This window comes from Elgaria multicarinata, chromosome 7, assembly GCF_023053635.1.
Source record: "Elgaria multicarinata webbii isolate HBS135686 ecotype San Diego chromosome 7, rElgMul1.1.pri, whole genome shotgun sequence".
In the NCBI taxonomy this organism is placed as follows: Eukaryota; Metazoa; Chordata; class Lepidosauria; order Squamata; family Anguidae; genus Elgaria; species Elgaria multicarinata.
The window spans coordinates 13,747,370-13,765,615 of NC_086177.1; the positions used below are offsets into that span (position 1 = coordinate 13,747,370).

An 18,246-nucleotide genomic window follows, 5' to 3' on the forward strand; every position below is an offset into this window, starting at 1 on the left:
GCTGAGTCTAATACCAAGCTGGCTATAAAGAGCACCCAAAACCAAAAGATTTCCTTTACAGCCATGCTATTATCTCACTTTATTTCTGTGCAGTTTCCAAAAATGGAATTTAGACTTTCAGCTCTACTCAGCTTTACTCCTACTGAGTCAAATTGCTACAATGATTTTAACGGATAAGTACGGACGGTGGCAGCCCAGTTTAGGAAAAATCTAGTTCTTAAAGCTATTTGCGGGGAAAGTGCTTCCTTGTGAAACAAATCAAGACACTTAAAAATCTATGTCGGATACAAAGTTTTCCCACCAAGCCTTTAAACTATATTTTAGCTGGCAATAGCACTGTCTAGATTTAGGGTGAAAACTCACAATCTTTTCAATTCCAAAAATTAATCTCCTAGGGATTGCGGGGGACAATCCAATAACTTGAAATGGAAGTTGTCACTAATCTGCAATGCACACACACCCCTGAAATGCACTTGTGAAGTACTGCATTACAGTGGGGGAAATTCCCCTGCTGAAAGTCAGTGGAATAACCCTTAATAAATACAACATTCATCATTTTGAATAGCAATACCTATATATGAGTCCACTTTCTTTCTCCCCAATGATCCAGAACTATCAGATTCCCTTCAGAGCAACCACCCAAAAGTATGGAAGGGGGAGGCAGTTGTTTTTCAGTTCAGTCAGAAAAATGCACACCTTAACTCTGAGTTCAATTAAAGCAGGCTCAAAACTTCTTACAATAGCAGACAGCCAGTACAGGGATTGATTTGGACCTTCCTGGGACATAGACTTGGGCAAGTCACTCTTTTTAACCTGCAATCCCTCATTTGTTAAATCGGAATTAAAATGTTGTATTTCACAGATTTTATGTGAGAACACAAAAGTAATGACTGTGAAACACTCTATACCAAGAGGAAATTCATCTGGTCTTTTTATAGTGTCTTCATGTGAGAAATCTGCTTTTTGAAAGTATACTTATTTAGAGTTCAAGTTCTTGTTTACCAGACCTGTAGAAACGTTATCGTCTTTTGAACTGTCTTCATGCACGTGAACTATTTTTGTACTGATATGCACTTACATGTTTTTCTTAACTAGAGGGTCTTGTGATTGTTCATCTACAGGGATTTGTGATTGTAATGGGTGTCTATTAATACAATATGGTAATAGCCTCCTATTCCTCTCCTGAGTTGATTAAAAATCCTATTCAGGCTACTTCTCTTGTTATTTTTCTTCTTTGCACACCAACATCCCAATTCAGCACACAATTATGAGCATGCAAATCCAACTGAACTCAAATGGAGCTTAAGCCTACCTAATGATGCGCTAGACTGAGCCTCAACAAACTGCAAAGCCACAAAGTCACTTTGGGGTGTTGAGTGTGTGCGTATGTATGTGTGTGAGAAAGATGTGGGAAACATGACCCTTGCACACTGGGTCGTACTCTTGGGTAAACATGTGCCAAATCTTCCACCTGACAAGGGTTTCACTATCAGTATGACGAAAAATGCATGTAAACAGTCAGTGGTAAAGCATGAGAATATATAGATAGGCATAAAAAACTATTAAAAAGGTTATTTTAGCCGGAGAGATCCAGTCCTGCTCAGTCTAGAACTAGATTACATGGGAGTGTCCAGAACCCCATAAATTTCTGGTAACTGAATTGGAAATTCATCTTATGGAGGATCTAATTTATGGAGGGAAAGGGGTTGAAAAGCTACAACTTTAGCCTCCTGTCAAATAGGAACTGAGCAGCTCCATCCTCTAGCTGCATTCCGAGGGTGAAGATACAAGCTGCTATTGAGGAGTGATCCTGGTTCTATGTGACCTGGTTCACACAGAACCAACCCACAATTAACAAACCATAGGCTACTTGGCTCCTGACCACTTGACCACATCCACTGCAGTAAACAATCGCCCCCCCTCGTCCCAGTTGTTCTCCATGACACATGGAGAGAACGTCTCTCCCTATATGTGCCTGCCCAAGATTTGAGATATGTTGGAGGCTCCCTCCTCCGCACTCCACTAACGCGAGACATACCTTATGGTGGGACATGGGAGAGCATTTTCTCTGTTGTGGCACCCTGCTTGTGGAATGCCCTCTCCTTGGAGGCCTGACTGGTGTCGACACTGGCTTTGTTTTGGTGCCAAGTTAAAAAGTGGCTTTTTATCAAAGCCTTTGAGGGCTAAAGTTGCCTAAAGTTGCACATAGTTTTGTTTTCAATGCTTTTACATTTTTTGCTGGTTTAAGCTTAACAGTTTAATATGTTTTTAGCTGTGTACATTATTTATTGTTTTATACTGTTTGATTTTATCTGTACACCACCTTGAGATTCCAATGATATAGGGAAGGATACAAACATTTTAATAAATAAATAAAATATAGACCCAGAACTCTAGGTTGCTGAAGAAGAAAGAACCCAGAGTTATAATCCAAGAACAAATCATAAACAATCCATTGTTTGTTAAACGTGGGCTGTTCGTTAAGCAGATCACTGTTTACCTTCCAGCAGCGATTGCAGACTGGGGAAAGGTCAGAGATTAGTAGTAGAACACATGCTTTGCATACAGAAGCTCCCACGTTCAATCTCTGGCATCTCCAAGTATGGTTGGAAAAGCCTCTTTTCTGAAATGTTGGAGAGTTGCTGTCAGTCAGTGGGTAGACCAGGGGTCCCCAACCTTTTTGGTTCTGTGGGGACATTTGGGAATTTGAGAAAATGTTGTGGGCACAATCACAAAATGTTTCCAATGGAGGATGTGATTTGTCATATAATGGCTGCCATAGGAGCCTGGCTACTGAAAAGATGTGGGGTGGGGAGAAGAGAAATAACAAGGCAAGAGGCTGGAAGGGAGGGGGAAATAGCAAGGTAGAGGGAAGAGAAAGAGCAAAGCTAGGAGTGGGGTGAAACAGCAAGGTATAGAGGAGAGTGGGAGAAATATTGAAGCTAGAGGCTGGAAGTGGAGAGAAAGAGCAAACAAAGGGATAAGTGGGAGAGAGAAAGCAGAGTTGGGAGCTACAAAGGGAGCGAAAAAAGAGGGCTAGGGACAGGAAAGGAATAGTGGGGAAAGAGGTGGGTAGAGAGAAATAGCAAGGCTAGAAGCTGGGAGTGGATAGACAGAAAGCAAAGGGGGAAAGGTCTGTATAGATAGATGAAGGCTGGGTGGTGCCAGGAAGCAACTCTTTCCTTCTCTTCCTGTCCACTGAACAGCTGATCAGTGGCATGTTCAGGAACAGGAAGAACCTGGTGCCCTAACATTTTTCAAGATGTTTTATTACAAATAATTTTTGAAGGGAGTAGGGAGTGAAGAATTTTGCAGGCACCACTGTTAGGGGGCCCTGGTGTAGACAATACTAAGCTAATTGAGAACAACGATCCAATTCAAAAGAAGGCAGTTTCCTATATACCAGCACTCACAAACTCATCCCCACTGCATAGTTTCTGAGAACCTAAGCAGTAACACCCAAAGGCTTGTTCTCTCATCTGCCTCCACCAAAATTTGGAGCTAAATCATATTCTTTGCACAAAATACTATTATGGTGATGTTTAGTTATTTATACATTACCACCAGTATATATGGCAGTTTATAAAGCAGAAGAGGAATTCATGGGTATGTAGCTGTCCAAGTATTTATAACTAATCCCTGCAATTAAATAACAATTACAAAGGAAGGTGTTTTCCCCCTAGTCCTTGGCAATTAAAAGAAAAAAAGTAAAGGAATAATTCCTAGAGTTCTGGCCTCCCTTTTATGATAAAGAAATCCCTTGAAAGTATTTTCCAGACTTTCAACATCAGTTTTAGCATACTCATGATTAAAGCACCAGCCAACTAGAAGCAAGACAGCTCATGCAGGTCAATAACAGAGGAAGGGTGGAAGAGTAAGAACACTGAACTACATGAAGACATGTACTGACTGTAAGTGATCAATCTATTCCAGGAAGAGGAAGGAAAGTCAATTGTAGACATACGAAATTGCAGCTTGCTTTTCACTGGCGCTTTCTTACAACAAAAAAAGATTAAAACAACTTGAAAAGAGCTCCACACTCATCAAGAGCATTGCACAATGCTACAGAAATTGCACAGATGTTGCTTTGAACAACTGCACTCCTGTTGCTTTTTAAATTTGCTACTGAAAACATCGCTTCTAAAAATATCTTGTTAATAATAATATATTATTTAATTATTTATAATCCGCCTCTCCCTCTGGATCAAGGTGGGGAACAACATGGAATACAAAATATTATAAAATACATAAAAAGATTAAAACGTATAAAAACATTATTAAAATAAGTTATTTTAAAAATCTAGTGAAATAATCGATCAAGGATAAAAAATTATTACACTCTGGATTTCCTTTTATCAATTATGCTTTACTATTTTTATTTCATTGCATTGTTTGTTGTTTCTGGACATCACTTCAAGTACTACTATATCAGAGAATAGGCAGTATCGAACTGTGGCACTTCGTTAGCGCAAATGATGTTGCGCTAGCGGAAACTATGTGCCAAACTATGCACAAGAGGAGAATCCAACTAAAGTTTTGTTTCTACAAGCATTATGCTTGCAAAACCTGTTGTACATAACTCCTGTGCAACCCATTTTGCATTCTACTTGTGCAACCTGTTGTGCAATAGCATTCGCAACTGCTTGAACAACCAGTTACGCAACCATAATAGGCAACTGTTTGCACAATGGAAACATTCAGCAGAGCTCCACTAATACTATTTGAGTTTGCAGAATGACACTCTTTGATACTGCCCAATGAAACTAAAGTGGGCGTAGGGTTGCAAGTTATTTGGGGGAAAGCCCCAAGGAATTCAGTGGAACTAATTTCTGAGTAAAAGCGCACAGGATCAGGCTGCATGGTTGCAATCGTATGCATGCTAACTTTGTAGAAAAGGTGGGATTAATTTGGAAGTAAATTATCCATAGGATCAGACTGTAAGTTTTAAAAATAAATAAAATATGCTGATATTTGATGCTATACCAATAAACAGTACAATTGCAGAAAGTCTCAATTATGTACTGTGACATCTGGCAATTTCGCCAAGTTTCTTTGGACTAGAAAAAGTGGGTTGGACTATGGACCCTGTGGACAGAAACTCAACCCCAGGATCTGTCTTGTGGCCATCACCTGGCTTTTTACCAGACACTTGAGAGATTTGCTTTCGTGTATACACGTTGGCAAGGTCACGTGCCTAACTTTAACAACAAACCAACCAGGTGGAAAAGGGTGGGGAAGGCGGATGGGCAGCCCTACTTACTAGGGGTTTTCCATATCTCCATTCCCTGCATTTAGAAGATCCCTACAACAGCCCAAGAGAAACTTTGTTGTTTTAAAGGGAAGTGGCAGGCTGCTACAGGCGCACATAGAACTGAACAGTGCCACACCTCCGTGCAGCCCGACCCTTAGCATGTTTACTTGGAGGTAAAGCCCTTCTAGTTCAACTAGACCTACTCCCAAGCGCAGCATTGCAGCCGTATTCTATGCATGTTTGCTCAGAAGCCCCACTCTGTTCAAGGGGGCTTACACTCAAGTAAGAGTAAATAGGAAGGCAGTCTTAAAGGAATCACCTCCCGCCTATTTTAAAAAGCCTGGTGTGCAAAGTGGCTGGCATACATACACATACACACACACACACACGAGTAGCTCTTTAATCGCATATTACTACTGTAGCGGTTCAAAAGTGCATGCAAATATACGGCACGGGATTTTTAAAAACTTACCAACTTCCCCTCCTCCTCCCCAATTCATCCCTCCCACAATAAACTCCCTCGAAAGATACAAGCAAGATGGGGGGAGACAGAGAGAGAGACAGAGAGAGGTCGGAAAGGGCAGCAGTACCAGCAGGCGGGTGTCCAGCACGGGTCTCTGTTTTGTCTTTAGGCGGTGAAGACATTTTGCTCTGGAGCTGCTGCCACAAACACAGCAATCGATGCTCCAGCAGCAAAAGCTGGCGACGAGTCGCTCAAATGCAAAAGCACTCCTCCGGGTGCCCTCACTTGTCAACGTGGCTGCTCGCCGCCGCTGCGCTGCGCACGGCTCTGTCGTCAGAGCGCGGTGCAAAGCGGGAGGAGAGAGAAGGTTACTCCTTCCTCTTCCTGCCGTACCGGTAGCAAGTACGCAAGAATACACGGGCTCTGTTTCTTTCCTTTGGGAAAGAGTTGCTCGATGAGCTGGCGGGAGAGCATTTGGAAAAGACAGACCCACCAACACCTCTTAGTTGTGCTCTTTATATAGAGCCTCCAAGTCCAGGGACAGTATACCTTTGTATAACGGGGATAAGCAACAAGGAGGGCTGTTGCGTCCCTGTCCTGTTTTGGTTGCAAATCAAAGTCCTTAACACCTACCAACCATCACAAAGAATATAAAACCCAAATAGTTTATTATGTTATGTTTATGAGCCTTGCCTTGAGGCATCTGCAGGAAATAGGCTGCTGGACTGGATGGGACTTTTGGTCTGATCCAGCAGGGCTCTTGCATATTCTCAAACATCTGCTTTAAAAAGACGGGAGCTGTTTTGGTATTCACAATGATCTGCCTTGTAAAGTAATCTGGTTTTAAAAATAAATGTATTAATATTTTTTAAAGGTTCAGAATTCGAACCCCTTTTGAACTGTTCTCACAGGCTGCAATCCTTCACACAGTTGGACTGTTTCAATCCCAAGGAATTGAGATTCTGTCAGATTAATTTGATCTCATTTTTTGATCAGGTAACCCTCCCTTGTGGGACTGGGAATGCTGTGGATGTCATATATCTTGACTTCAGCAAAGCTTTTGACAAGAGTGCCCCATGATATTCTGATTAACAAACTAGCTAAAAGTGGGCTAGATGGAACAACTATTAGGTGGATTCACAGTTGGCTACAGAATCGGACTCAAAGAGTACTTATCAATGGAACCTTCTCAAACTGGGGAGAGGCAACGAGTGGGGTACCACAGGGCTCAGTCCTGGGCCCAGTTTTATTAATGATTTGGATGAGGAGGTGCAGGGAATGCTTATCAAATTTGCAGATGACACAAAATTGGGTGGGATAGCTAATACCCTGGAAGACAGAAACAAACTTCAAAGTGATCTTGATAGGCTGGAGTGCTGGACTGAAAACAACAGAATGAAATTTAATAGGGATAAATGCCAAGTTCTACATTTAGGAAATAGAAACCAAATGCAGTTACAAGATGGGGGTTATTTGGCTCAGCAATACTACAAATGAGAAGGATCTTGGAATTGTTGTAGATCACAGGCTGAATATGAGCCAACAGTGTGATATGGCTGCAAGAAAGGCAAATGCTATTTTGGGCTGCATTAATAGAAGTATAGCTTCCAAATCACGTGAGGTACTGGTTCCTCTCTATTCGGCCCTGGTTAGGCCTCATCTAGAGTATTGTGTCCAGTTCTGGGCTCCACAATTCAAGAAGGACGCAGACAAGCTGGAGCGTGTTCAGAGGAGGGCAACCAGGATGATCAGGGGTCTGGAAACAAAGCCCTATTGAAGAGAGACTGAAAGAACTGGGCATGTTTCGCCTGGAGAAGAGAAGATTGAGGGGAGACATGATAGCACTCTTCAAATACTTAAAAGGCTGTCACACAGAGGAGGGCCAGGATCTCTTCTCAATCCTCCCAGAGTGCAGGACATGGAATAACGGGCTCAAGTTAAAGGAAGCCAGATTCCAGCCGGACATCAGGAAAAACTTCCTGACTGTTAGAGCAGTGCGACAATGGAATCAGTTACTTAGGGAGGTTGTGGGCTCTCCCACACTAGAGGCCTTCAAGAGGCAGCTGGACAACCATCTGTCAGGGATGCTTTAGGGTGGATTCCTGCACTGAGCAGGGCATTGGACTCAATGGCCTTGTAGGCCCCTTCCAACTCTGCTATTCTATGATTTTATGATTAACTGCTTATCTAAGGGCCACTATGGACTATCAAGCCATTGGCCTCCAATGGAGGCCAGTTATTTGTTAAACATTAAACTTCTAGCATGATCCAATGCTGCTGCTTACTGTTTTACATTTTGATAAAATTCCTCTTTAATATATTGTCCCTGTCTGACTATATCTTTGTGGATGTTGACTGGGTCATTTTTGGGTGGTTGTTGAGGTTTTTTTGGGTGTGTGTGTGTTGTATGTTATATGTTCATGTTTATTTTATGCATGCTACAGCTATTTTGTACTTACATACTTTTTTCAATAAATAATTTTAAAAAGAGGAAAGCTTCAGGAAACAGGTAGCAGCCTATTTTTTCCAGTTTCAAGAGAGCTGTAACATGGGGGTCCTCCTAATGTATCCCAAGTGAAAACGACTCTCTGGTCACAAAATATTTTGTTTTCCTTCTTCTGCATCATACAGTCTGCCCCCCAGTGCTGCTCACCTCAGAGTGAGACTCTAAAAGCAAATGTGTTTAGTTCTTGATCTTGGTGAGGATTATACTAGTTGCTTAGTTGTGCCTGTTCTGTTTTTGTAAGACCTACTATTCATTCTGATAACCGTAATACATGTCTGGAGGAACTTTTGTTTGAGAAATGAAAATTCATATGGACGTTGAGGGAAATTCGATGAAGAAAATCTATGAACATTCACCCCAGGAAACAAGAGAAGTGTATAGGTTCTAGAAGGTTGTGAAGAAAAGCACAGCCTTCGGAGCTGGAGGGATCTGCGTTTTCAGGATGGTCGCTTGGCCAGTTATGAGGAACACTGTAGACCACCACAGTGAAAAGTCCTAGGGTGTTGATATTTTAAGAGATTCCTATGTACTTACACTTAAATTATAGGGTTGCAATGGCCCTTATTTCAGAAAATGACAGATCCATGATGTATAAAGGATCCAACATTTGACAGAAGAAAAATAGCTATTTTCTATTAAAAAAATCCAAAGATACACTGAAATGCTACATATATATTGATTTGAAAACAAGGACCACTATTCATTTTTATTAGAAACTAGCTGATATGCCTGGCGCTGCTCAGGTCCGTGAAAAATGTTTATAACATTTATTTGATATATAATAAATGTCTATGCAACTTCATCTTTAGGTTGGTTGTTTTTTTTAGTTTGGCTGAGTTAGTAAGTTGTTTTGTTAGAATAAATGGGAAATTGTGTTAATAAGAACCGTATTTTAAATTAGAACTTCATGATAAACCACATTTTTTGTTTTAACTGAAAAAATCCTAAAAACGCCAGCCAGGATGGGCAGTGATCATGGATGACAGAAGTTGTATACTGTCATCCTGATAGATACAATCAAAAGTCCAATAGATACTCCTTATTTCAGAGCCCTCGAGCTCTGTAAAAATGTAGACTTGACTGCATGCATTTGGTTTTTAGATTTAGATTTGTTGATCCTAGTAGAGAGTTGCCAGTTCTAAAAATATACCAAAAACAGCAAAAAAGGCCTTTAAGAATAAGTATGGTTTAACAAGATCACCATGCAATAATTTCCCCCCAGATTTTTTAATCTTCCAAAGATTTTAATTTGATTTTTTCCCAAGAAAAATAGGCATTTGCATTATTTCATAATTCACAGTGTTTCCATCCAGCCTGTATGGCTTTAATAACTGCATTCTCCTTCACTGAACTGCTTCTCCTTTACTGAACTGTCAAGCATCAGATTGCTAAACTAGAGATGCTAAAAGGAAGCTTTGTTTGTTGGTTTTATTTTGATTTTTGCAGACAGCAAACTTTTATCACACCTGGGAACTACAGTTGGTAAAATTCTTTGAGCGTGTTACCAAAAGCTCAGCCTGCTAATGTGTCAATAGGAATCACTGGATTAAACGCATACAAAGCGAAAGATGTCACAGTAACCTGGACTTTGACATCAGTTGTGCAAGTTCAGATTCACTAAACAGGGACATCGATGCTTCCAACACCAGACATGCTGAGATACCATATATGCCTATGCTGCTATGATATTAATCCATTAAATTAGATACATGACTTGGAAACTTCACAAAGTCTCCGTTTCCATGTTGGGAGGATAGATGGAAACCAGGGAAGAATATCAGATGGACAATGTTTTAACTGAACTTTTTATTTAAATGCATAAGGGCTGAATATATACACATACACACACACACACACACACACACACCCAAAACCTCTGTCAAAACCTCATACCCGGCTCTACAAGCTCCATCACACCAGGGGTTAACACGCTCCCTACCTTCTCTTCTCTGCCCGTGTTTTCATTCCTCAGTTACTTCCTCTTTCAAAAGAGAAAGTACACAATGAGCACGAGGCCCGTTGAGCCTCTAATGGCACTGCTTCTCCTGCATACAGCAGGAGAGAGCAGCAATTCCGAGTTAAAAATAAATCGGACTTAATGAGGGGTTGTTTTGTCATGCAAGGAAGGCCAGAAGGGGCGGAAGGCGTGCGGGAGGCAGATGACATCATGTGAGGGACCTGAGCAAACTCCGTGAGTGCCCAGTAATGAGCATGCAATAAAACGCTGGTCAGATGAAGCTCTACATCCAGAGAAAAATCTGAGGATGTGCCTGAGTTCCATTTCCCTTAGGGGAGCTTCAGAGACCCATAGCTCCAAACTCTGACTTCAGCTGCTTTGTGTAGTGCCAGTGCAAACCTAGGTTGGAACCAGTGCCTCAGTTAGACTCTAGACTTAATGATCTTACACACACACACACACACACACACACACACACACACACACACACACACACACACTTTTAGATGGCAATATTTATTACTTCACATACTTTAAAATGTGGTAATCCAACCCTGCTGCCTTTGGAGACCTTCATTCTGCTGAGTAGGACCCTGGACCTCTGTCCCAAAGTCCTGCCCTGACAGCATCACTGGGTAGAAATACATTGTCTTCCTCTTAAACACTCAGGATGACATTCTACACATCTGATAGAGTGGGCTCTGATCCATGGAAGTTTATGCTATAAGACATTCGTTAGTCTTTAAGGTACAAAAGACTTGTTCTTATATTAAATCCCTGTGTTACTTTACCTCTTGGGAAGGAAAGCAGCTTGGGAGAGGCCAATTTTGAGCATCCGTGACTGGAAAACAAAGGGCTAAGCAGCCCTTTCTTCTCACTCCCCTCAGTCCTCTGCGCTCCTTTAATATGGTGAAAAATAGAAGGGAATCACAGAACTACAAAACCAGTAGAATATGAGTGACTTGTAGCGTATCAGCCTGATACAGTACATTGCCTCCAAAACTGAACTACAGATAAGACAAAGGCCCCAAAAACGTAGCTGGTGTTATATTAAGCTTTCCATATTCCCAGTCCCTGTCAGCAGGTTTGATTTCCTGTTTATCTATCTTAGATGTAGTCTGTTGGGTGTTTGCTGTTGCGTGAATTTTACCTTCAGGTCCTTGGTAGATGATTTAAGATTTCTGTTAACTTTGTTCCATACTTTATCAATCACAAGGTTCAGGGCTTTGCTCTGTGCATTTTTCTCCCAAAGAAAATGAACTGGTAGTCTGCTATAAATTATGCATTGTGAATGCCTTACATTCTGTCTGTGTGTAATATAACCTCATCTTTTTCATGTAGAGAACTCGGTGAAGTATATACGGCTAGGCTGTAGACCGTATTAGAATAAGGTATGATTCTTTTGAGAGAGAAATGGTTTATTTAGGGAGGGAAGAATATATTTTCAACCCATTTTTAAGTACCAGATAATCCTCTAATTAGGACTATTGTATTCATAATAAATGAAATCTGGTGTCTTCAGAATTGATAACCATTTTTTTCCTGGACACTCCATGCCTAGAAAGTGAAGACAATTAATGCTATTGGATTGGCAATTCATCATAGTTAAGCACCTTGTGGATAACGCATTCTTCTTCCAAATTAATGCCTTCTAGGCTTCTCCTCAGAATTAGAAAGCTTTCTGCTTTCATTGGGAATGGAAGCAAAGCAAGAGTAAATAAGAAGTTGGGGAAGGGAATATATTAGGAACCTCAAATATCAGAAGTTATCATGAAGCAAGTATAATGTTGCTTTAAAGAAGAGTTAATATTATCTGGAGAAATTACATTAGTAAAGACAGATTTAAGAAGACTGGTATGAATGTTCAAAAAAAGTAGGAGAAAATCTTATAATAGTAGTAATGTAATAAATACATATTAAGCAATATGGGATAAAATAGGCAAAAATTAATGTCCAATATTTCCCCTGTGTAATAAAAATAATAATTTAGATGGTAACTCTAAATATATCTAGATGGTAAATCTAAACATTCTGTAGAAAAATAGATATGTATCAGGAGTTGGTGAAGAATAATTCCATATCATCATCTGATTAGATAGTTGAGAAAGTGAAGCCAAAACATCCATGTTTCCAATATATCCAGATAACATCCTTTTTATGTAGGCAAAGACAAAAGTATTATTTAAGTTAAGGGGAAATGAATTGAAAAGTTATTATCAACAAAGAGAAATAAAACATCACACATTTATAGTTATTATAGAATACTTGGGTACAAGGAAATAACAGATTTATTTTTAAAAAAATGATGTAGAAATGACCTAAAAAGAAAATCCCAAGAAAGTGGATTTTTTTATTTATCAAAGAACTGATTTGAAATGGCCATACAATGGTATTGATCAGCCTGGAAAAATAATAAAATGGTAGACAAGAAGAAGGAAAGCATTAGATTTTTAAAGAACCCAAATGTGCGTTTTCTCTACATGTGGTGGAATCGTGGGAAGTCATTAAAATATTGGAGTCTGGTGTTTAACAAATTAACAAATTAAAACATTCAGTTTATAACATCAGACCTTTTGGTATATTTATTAAATTTTGTCAAATATTGTATTCACCTGAATAAACAAAGACAGATTTTATACACTATCATGTTAGCTAGGTTTGTTTTAGCTAAAATGTGAAAAGAAAACTGAAGAGCAAGTAAGATAGAGAATGGGTTTGGACGACATGATAGCCAACAGTGGGTTAAATGGTCAACAGTGGTTTAAATGGTCGGTTAATGTGTTGTCTGTTGGAGTTTTTCACACCATGGTTGGTTACTCAACCAAAATACCCAATGCAAATGACCAATGCTGTGCAGAATTGATTATTTGAACAACCCCTGGTTATTGTGTCATGTGTTGAGCACCATTGACTATTTTGATGGACACAGTTGGTTATTTTCGGTGACTACAGAGTTCCCTGGCAAGAGTGAAAAAAGTGTTGACTGCCGCTCTAGTTCACAATAGCTGATGGGATAACAGCAGGAGGACTGAGGGGGAAGAGAGTGCAGGGGATGTGTCAATCAAACATACCATTGACTAATAATCAACTCAACGCTTGCCTTAATCCACACCACGGTTGATTATAATCATGTTGTGTGGGGAGTAAGCCCTCGGTAATCAACTGTGGAGTTGACTATTAACCCACCATTGACTATTGTGTTGTCTGAATGCAGTCAGAATGAATAAGGAAAATCTGGAAACAATTGGAGGTAGTTAAATTGAGAGCATTTCTGAGGAATGTACAACTTTATAACAACGTTATAAAGTAATCATGAGATGCTGGAATCTAGCAATTCAATATATTACAGGAAAACTAGGAATTAGAGTCAGGGGATGAATATAGGTTGTTGTGAATCATATCAAGGATGAGATAGTGAAATATTTTTTTTTTATCAAATGGATCCTAATGTAGCTTTTATACGTGGAATGAATGGTGAACAGAAGTATGTATTTATCTGTTGTATCATTTTCATAATTAGATGGAAAGAAAGGGTAGAATTAGAATGCATTCAAAATTGATAACTTTAGGTTAAGAAACAGCTTTCCAATCTGCAAAGAATATATATGCACACACACACAGGCTATGTTTTATGCTTAGTTTTTAACATAGAAAAGAAATATACACAGAGTGCCCAAGCATCAACATGATGATAGATTTTCGGGTATTTCTTGGACATTAAAGTTGGTTGTGATTGTGATTTCTTTATGAACTAATGCTAACCTGTTTTTGTCACCTCCCATGCATTTTAGATGAAAATCTTTTGTAGTTTAATCCTATACATGTCGACTCAGAACTAAGCCCTGCTAAATTCAGTGGGACTTAATCCTAGATTAAGTGTGTATACTATACGCTGGGGCTGTTCACACAACATGCTAACCCACACTCAGTGGTTGAGTGTGAGTTGTTTGTTAAACCATGGGTTAGCATGTTGTCTGAACCCAGGGCATTTTCTGTAGGGTGGCTTATTAACCATGCAGTATGGCTTGTTAACCACACTGAACAACCCAACAACAAATCATGGATTCTCAAGGTAGCTTGTTCAAGAAAAAATACCCATGCTGCATGGCTATCAAGCCATCCTGCAGAAAATGTCCGGCAGTGCAAGTAATTATGTAAACAACTGGTGCACGCACAGCACACACAGGGGCAGGGGAAGAAGCCATGGTGGCTTCTTTTCCCTTTGTGGTAATCCGAACTTGGTTACTATGTGTGTGGGTTGGCGTGTTGTGCGAACCCAGTCACTGCGTAGGATTGCAGGCTTAAACCCTCATTGTGGACTTTAGCAAAATGCCCACCCAGTGGCTTGTCATGTTATCTGGGGTGTATCAGCTGCCAAACATGAAACACCCAGTGTGGTCCTTGGGGCCAAAAAGGTTGTGCAATAGACCTTAGTGGAATAGACAATTACAATATAGAGTTTAACTGGTGTTTGATGACTAGGGTGAAGCCAGCAGTGGGTTGGTGCTTTCATATTATTTTTAGCTGTTCAGTTGATCATAATATGATTTTATATTTTGGTTTGCTACCTACTGTGAACCCACAGGAAGGGATGGTCTATACTTTTGTATATAGCCAACATCTTTTCAAGTCAATCATCCTTTCCATGTCCCATCCCACCCATCCCTGAGGCTCCTAGAATTTCTGCAATGGGTGGTAAGGTGTGTGGGAAAACTATTTTTCTCGGACATATTACAACTTGCTGTAGCAAGACATGAAACATTCTGACAGCACCAGACTGGGCCAACACTCTGAAATGGGATAACATATGCTAGCTGACTAAAGAGACCTATAAAAATAAACGCTTTTGTTTAGTCACTGGTTTCGACAAACAAAGCTGCCAAGCATGGCATGTTGTAGGACACCTGGGGCACTTTCCCATGTCACTAGCTTCAATTGCAGTGATGAATACCAGCCTGCCCTTCCCTAGGATTTTTTTTTGTTTTTTTGTTTTTTTGCACTGGGGCCAATTGGGATTAATGCTAAATGCATTTCAGCATTGATTCACCAGAATCCATCAGGATTTGGCTTCCTTTCCAACACACACAGGGTTTGTATGGCACACAATGAATGTGGTTTCATGATAAAATTCTGAGGTCCAAAAAAGGATTAAAGGAATACGAGAAAAGCTTCTGGCAATCTTATTACGCCTGTCATGGATACCCATATTTTGTTGAAATCCACACAGAAATTACATGTGCCTTTTCCAGGGAGGCAGTATAAGACATCTCTGTCTGGGTTGGCATGCATGGGTAGGCATTTATTTAATACTGTTGAAGCATCCTCATATTTTTTTAAAAAAATATATTCTAAATTAGGGTGACCATATGAAAAGGAGGACAGGGTTCCTGTATCTTTAACAGTTGTATAGACAAGGGAATTTCAGCAGATGTCATTTGTATGTATGGAGAACCTGGTGAAATTCCCTCTTCATCACCACAGTTAAAGCTGCAGGAGCTATACTGGAGTGACCAGATTTAAAAGAGGGCAGGACTCCTGCAGCTTTAACTCTTGTGAAGAAGAGGAAATTTCACCAGGTTCTCCATATATACAAATGACACCTGCTGAAATTCCCTTTTCTATGCAACTGTTAAAGATACAGGAGCCCTGTCCTCCTTTTCATACGGTCACCCTATTCTAAATGTATTACCTGCACCAATCCCCAAGACAAAGTAGGATCGTATTTAGATAAATAAAATTGTCAAAGCTCTCCATTAGCAATTAAATGTTAAGATGTGTATACCTGAGACCCCTATAGACCAGTTTACCTGATGACAGAGGGCTGATTCATAAAACTTGGTTTCTTTACCTTGATCTAATTACTGTATATTTGAAGATTGGCTGTTGAATTTATGAGTTGATCCAAGTGTGTTTGAGGCATGGTTACACAACCTCAGGCCTTGTGTGTGGGGGTGGGTGGGCACGTTCAACACTCCTGGGGTCCCAATCCAGCTCTCCAGGATTCCCCAGGGGATCACATCCCTTCCCTTCACCATACCCTTTCTTCTTGACCACCAATGTTTGGAGGTTTCCTGGCTTTTGTGCAGCTTTTCCTCATTCTAATGCCTCTCGTAAGGTTTAGTTATTGGCAGTAACAGCTTTCAGCTAAAATATGCTGGTATTTTGGCCTGTCCCTTTTGCTTTTCACCCTGCCCACCACTGGAATATGGCCCCCGAGAGCTCATCTGAAATGGCCTTCCATCTGAAAGAGCTTCAACTCTCCTGCTTTAAGGTAATGTGAAGTGATAGGAAAGTGTTATATTTTTGATGGTCCTTCACACATTCAGGTTATCTTTTTATGTCACAACAAGTGATGAACATGCATGCATGAACCAGCCCAAAGTGTTCAAAGAATCTTAGGGGCTGTCTTCTAAGCTCCATGGTGGCTGCGAATCAGTGCTGCATCAGAAATACAGGAAGCTGCATATTTAAAAGTTTGGGCACTTACCCTGACTTTTACTGCTAAAGGAAGGTCACCACAGCCCTTCTGCCATCTGACCTTGCTCCACTGTCGAGGTGATGGTGGGATGGGTGGGTTCTGGGGCGGATGGTGGGCCCTGATTGGTTGCCAGAAGTAGGGTGGGCCCAGCGAGCCAAATGGCTGCCAGAAAGCCCACACTACCTCCAGCCATCGGGATTACCACTGCTACCCTGCTGCAGCAGTGAAATGACAGTGTTTAGTGGAAAAGCAGTGGCAATGTGATGCTGTAAAGGCAGGGCCTAAGGATGGAATCACAAGCATAGTTTCTCAGAATAAACCCCACTGAAATCAGTTGGATTTAATGTTGTCAATATTGGGATGAAAACTGGCTTAAACCCAAGAATCTCTATTTATCTAACTTATGAAACAGGCTTGAGGGAAAATATCAAATAAAGAATCCATATTCTGAAAAATAATGTGAGAATTCATGGATACAGAACACCTTAGTGGCACTTGTAGGAGATCATTATGTGGCTGACTGCAGGCTAATTGCATTTGCTCAGTGACTGAGAAAATGGGATACAGATGGGAAGTGAGTGGTAGGAAATATCCTGCTGCAGGAGAACAGAATTAAGCAACTGTTACAGGATATACCATTATCTAGCACAAAGTTGTTGGGGGAAAGAGGCTGAAATTACATACCCAAAGTATTCTTTTTCTGCTTAAACAGTTCTTTTAATTAATTTTTAGCTATGTGTTGCTGTAGCAAAACAGAGGTGTGGTAATGGCTTAGGGCAGCTAGTCATGTAAACTTTTTAGTATCTACTCAGTGAAGTACAGTTGAAGTGATAAACAACATTTCCTGCAAAGGTGTGAAATAAATAGTAGGCTATGCATGCTACTTGGATTTAAAAAATGGTATTCATAGGAGGATAATGGCATTTCTTTGCAGGGGGCAAGGTGTTGTGATGTCAATAGATCACCCTGGTTTGCCCCCTGTAATGGAGGGGAGTTTTGTCTATAGTAGAAGTTGAGAATAAGAGATGGAGTGGACTCTGAGCAGTTTGGAAGGCTGTTGAAGGTTAATCAATTTCTAGAGGAGATGAAGTTCCTAGCTGGTTACTCATTTGGCTCATTCTTTACTGCAATCCCCAGACTGATTAGCACCAATTAGTCTTGCTGACATCTAGAGGATTAGCAAATAGAATGGTTTGGAGATTGCCATTTTACTGATGCCATCTTACTACTAATTTCTAGACTGGTACCATATTGCCTGGTTTTGATTTGCTTTAGAAGTACCACATTTGATAAAGCTGAACAAATTACTGGTAGTGGTGTGTTGGGGAATATTCACCTCACCAAACATTTAGTGCAGCTCCAATGCTGATGGTGGTTTTAGTACCATTTTCCTTCTTTTTGCTCTCACCATCTTAAGGCTCATCATTGGCCCATACTGCCATTTAATCCTATGGTCTGTGGGAGCCCACATGATTTTGTTTGTGAACACCCATGATGTCATCAACAACATTATGTTTAATCCATAGCCATCAGGATTAAATGGCCAAGCACAATGAGGGGAGGGGAGATTTATCCCTTTCTCCTGTGCCAT

The 18,246-nt window shown here is 40.4% G+C and overlaps 2 protein-coding genes across 2 annotated transcripts in view; one reads left to right on the forward strand and one right to left on the reverse strand.

The window, feature by feature from the left end:
* The window catches only part of DAP (death associated protein), a 44,347-nt gene extending 38,305 nt beyond the window's left edge, over positions 1–6,042 (reverse strand). The window contains exon 1 of the mRNA XM_063130227.1: positions 5,842–6,042. Coding sequence (XP_062986297.1) covers positions 5,842–5,896 — 55 coding nt within the window. The 5' untranslated portion in view covers positions 5,897–6,042. The remainder of the gene's footprint in view (positions 1–5,841) is intronic.
* ROPN1L (rhophilin associated tail protein 1 like) overlaps positions 1–16,459 on the forward strand; it is a 155,195-nt gene extending 138,736 nt beyond the window's left edge. Inside the window, exon 6 of the mRNA XM_063129740.1 lies at positions 16,449–16,459. The gene's annotated coding sequence lies outside the window, so the exon portion shown is untranslated. The remainder of the gene's footprint in view (positions 1–16,448) is intronic.
* Positions 16,460–18,246: the final 1,787 nt, after the last annotated feature.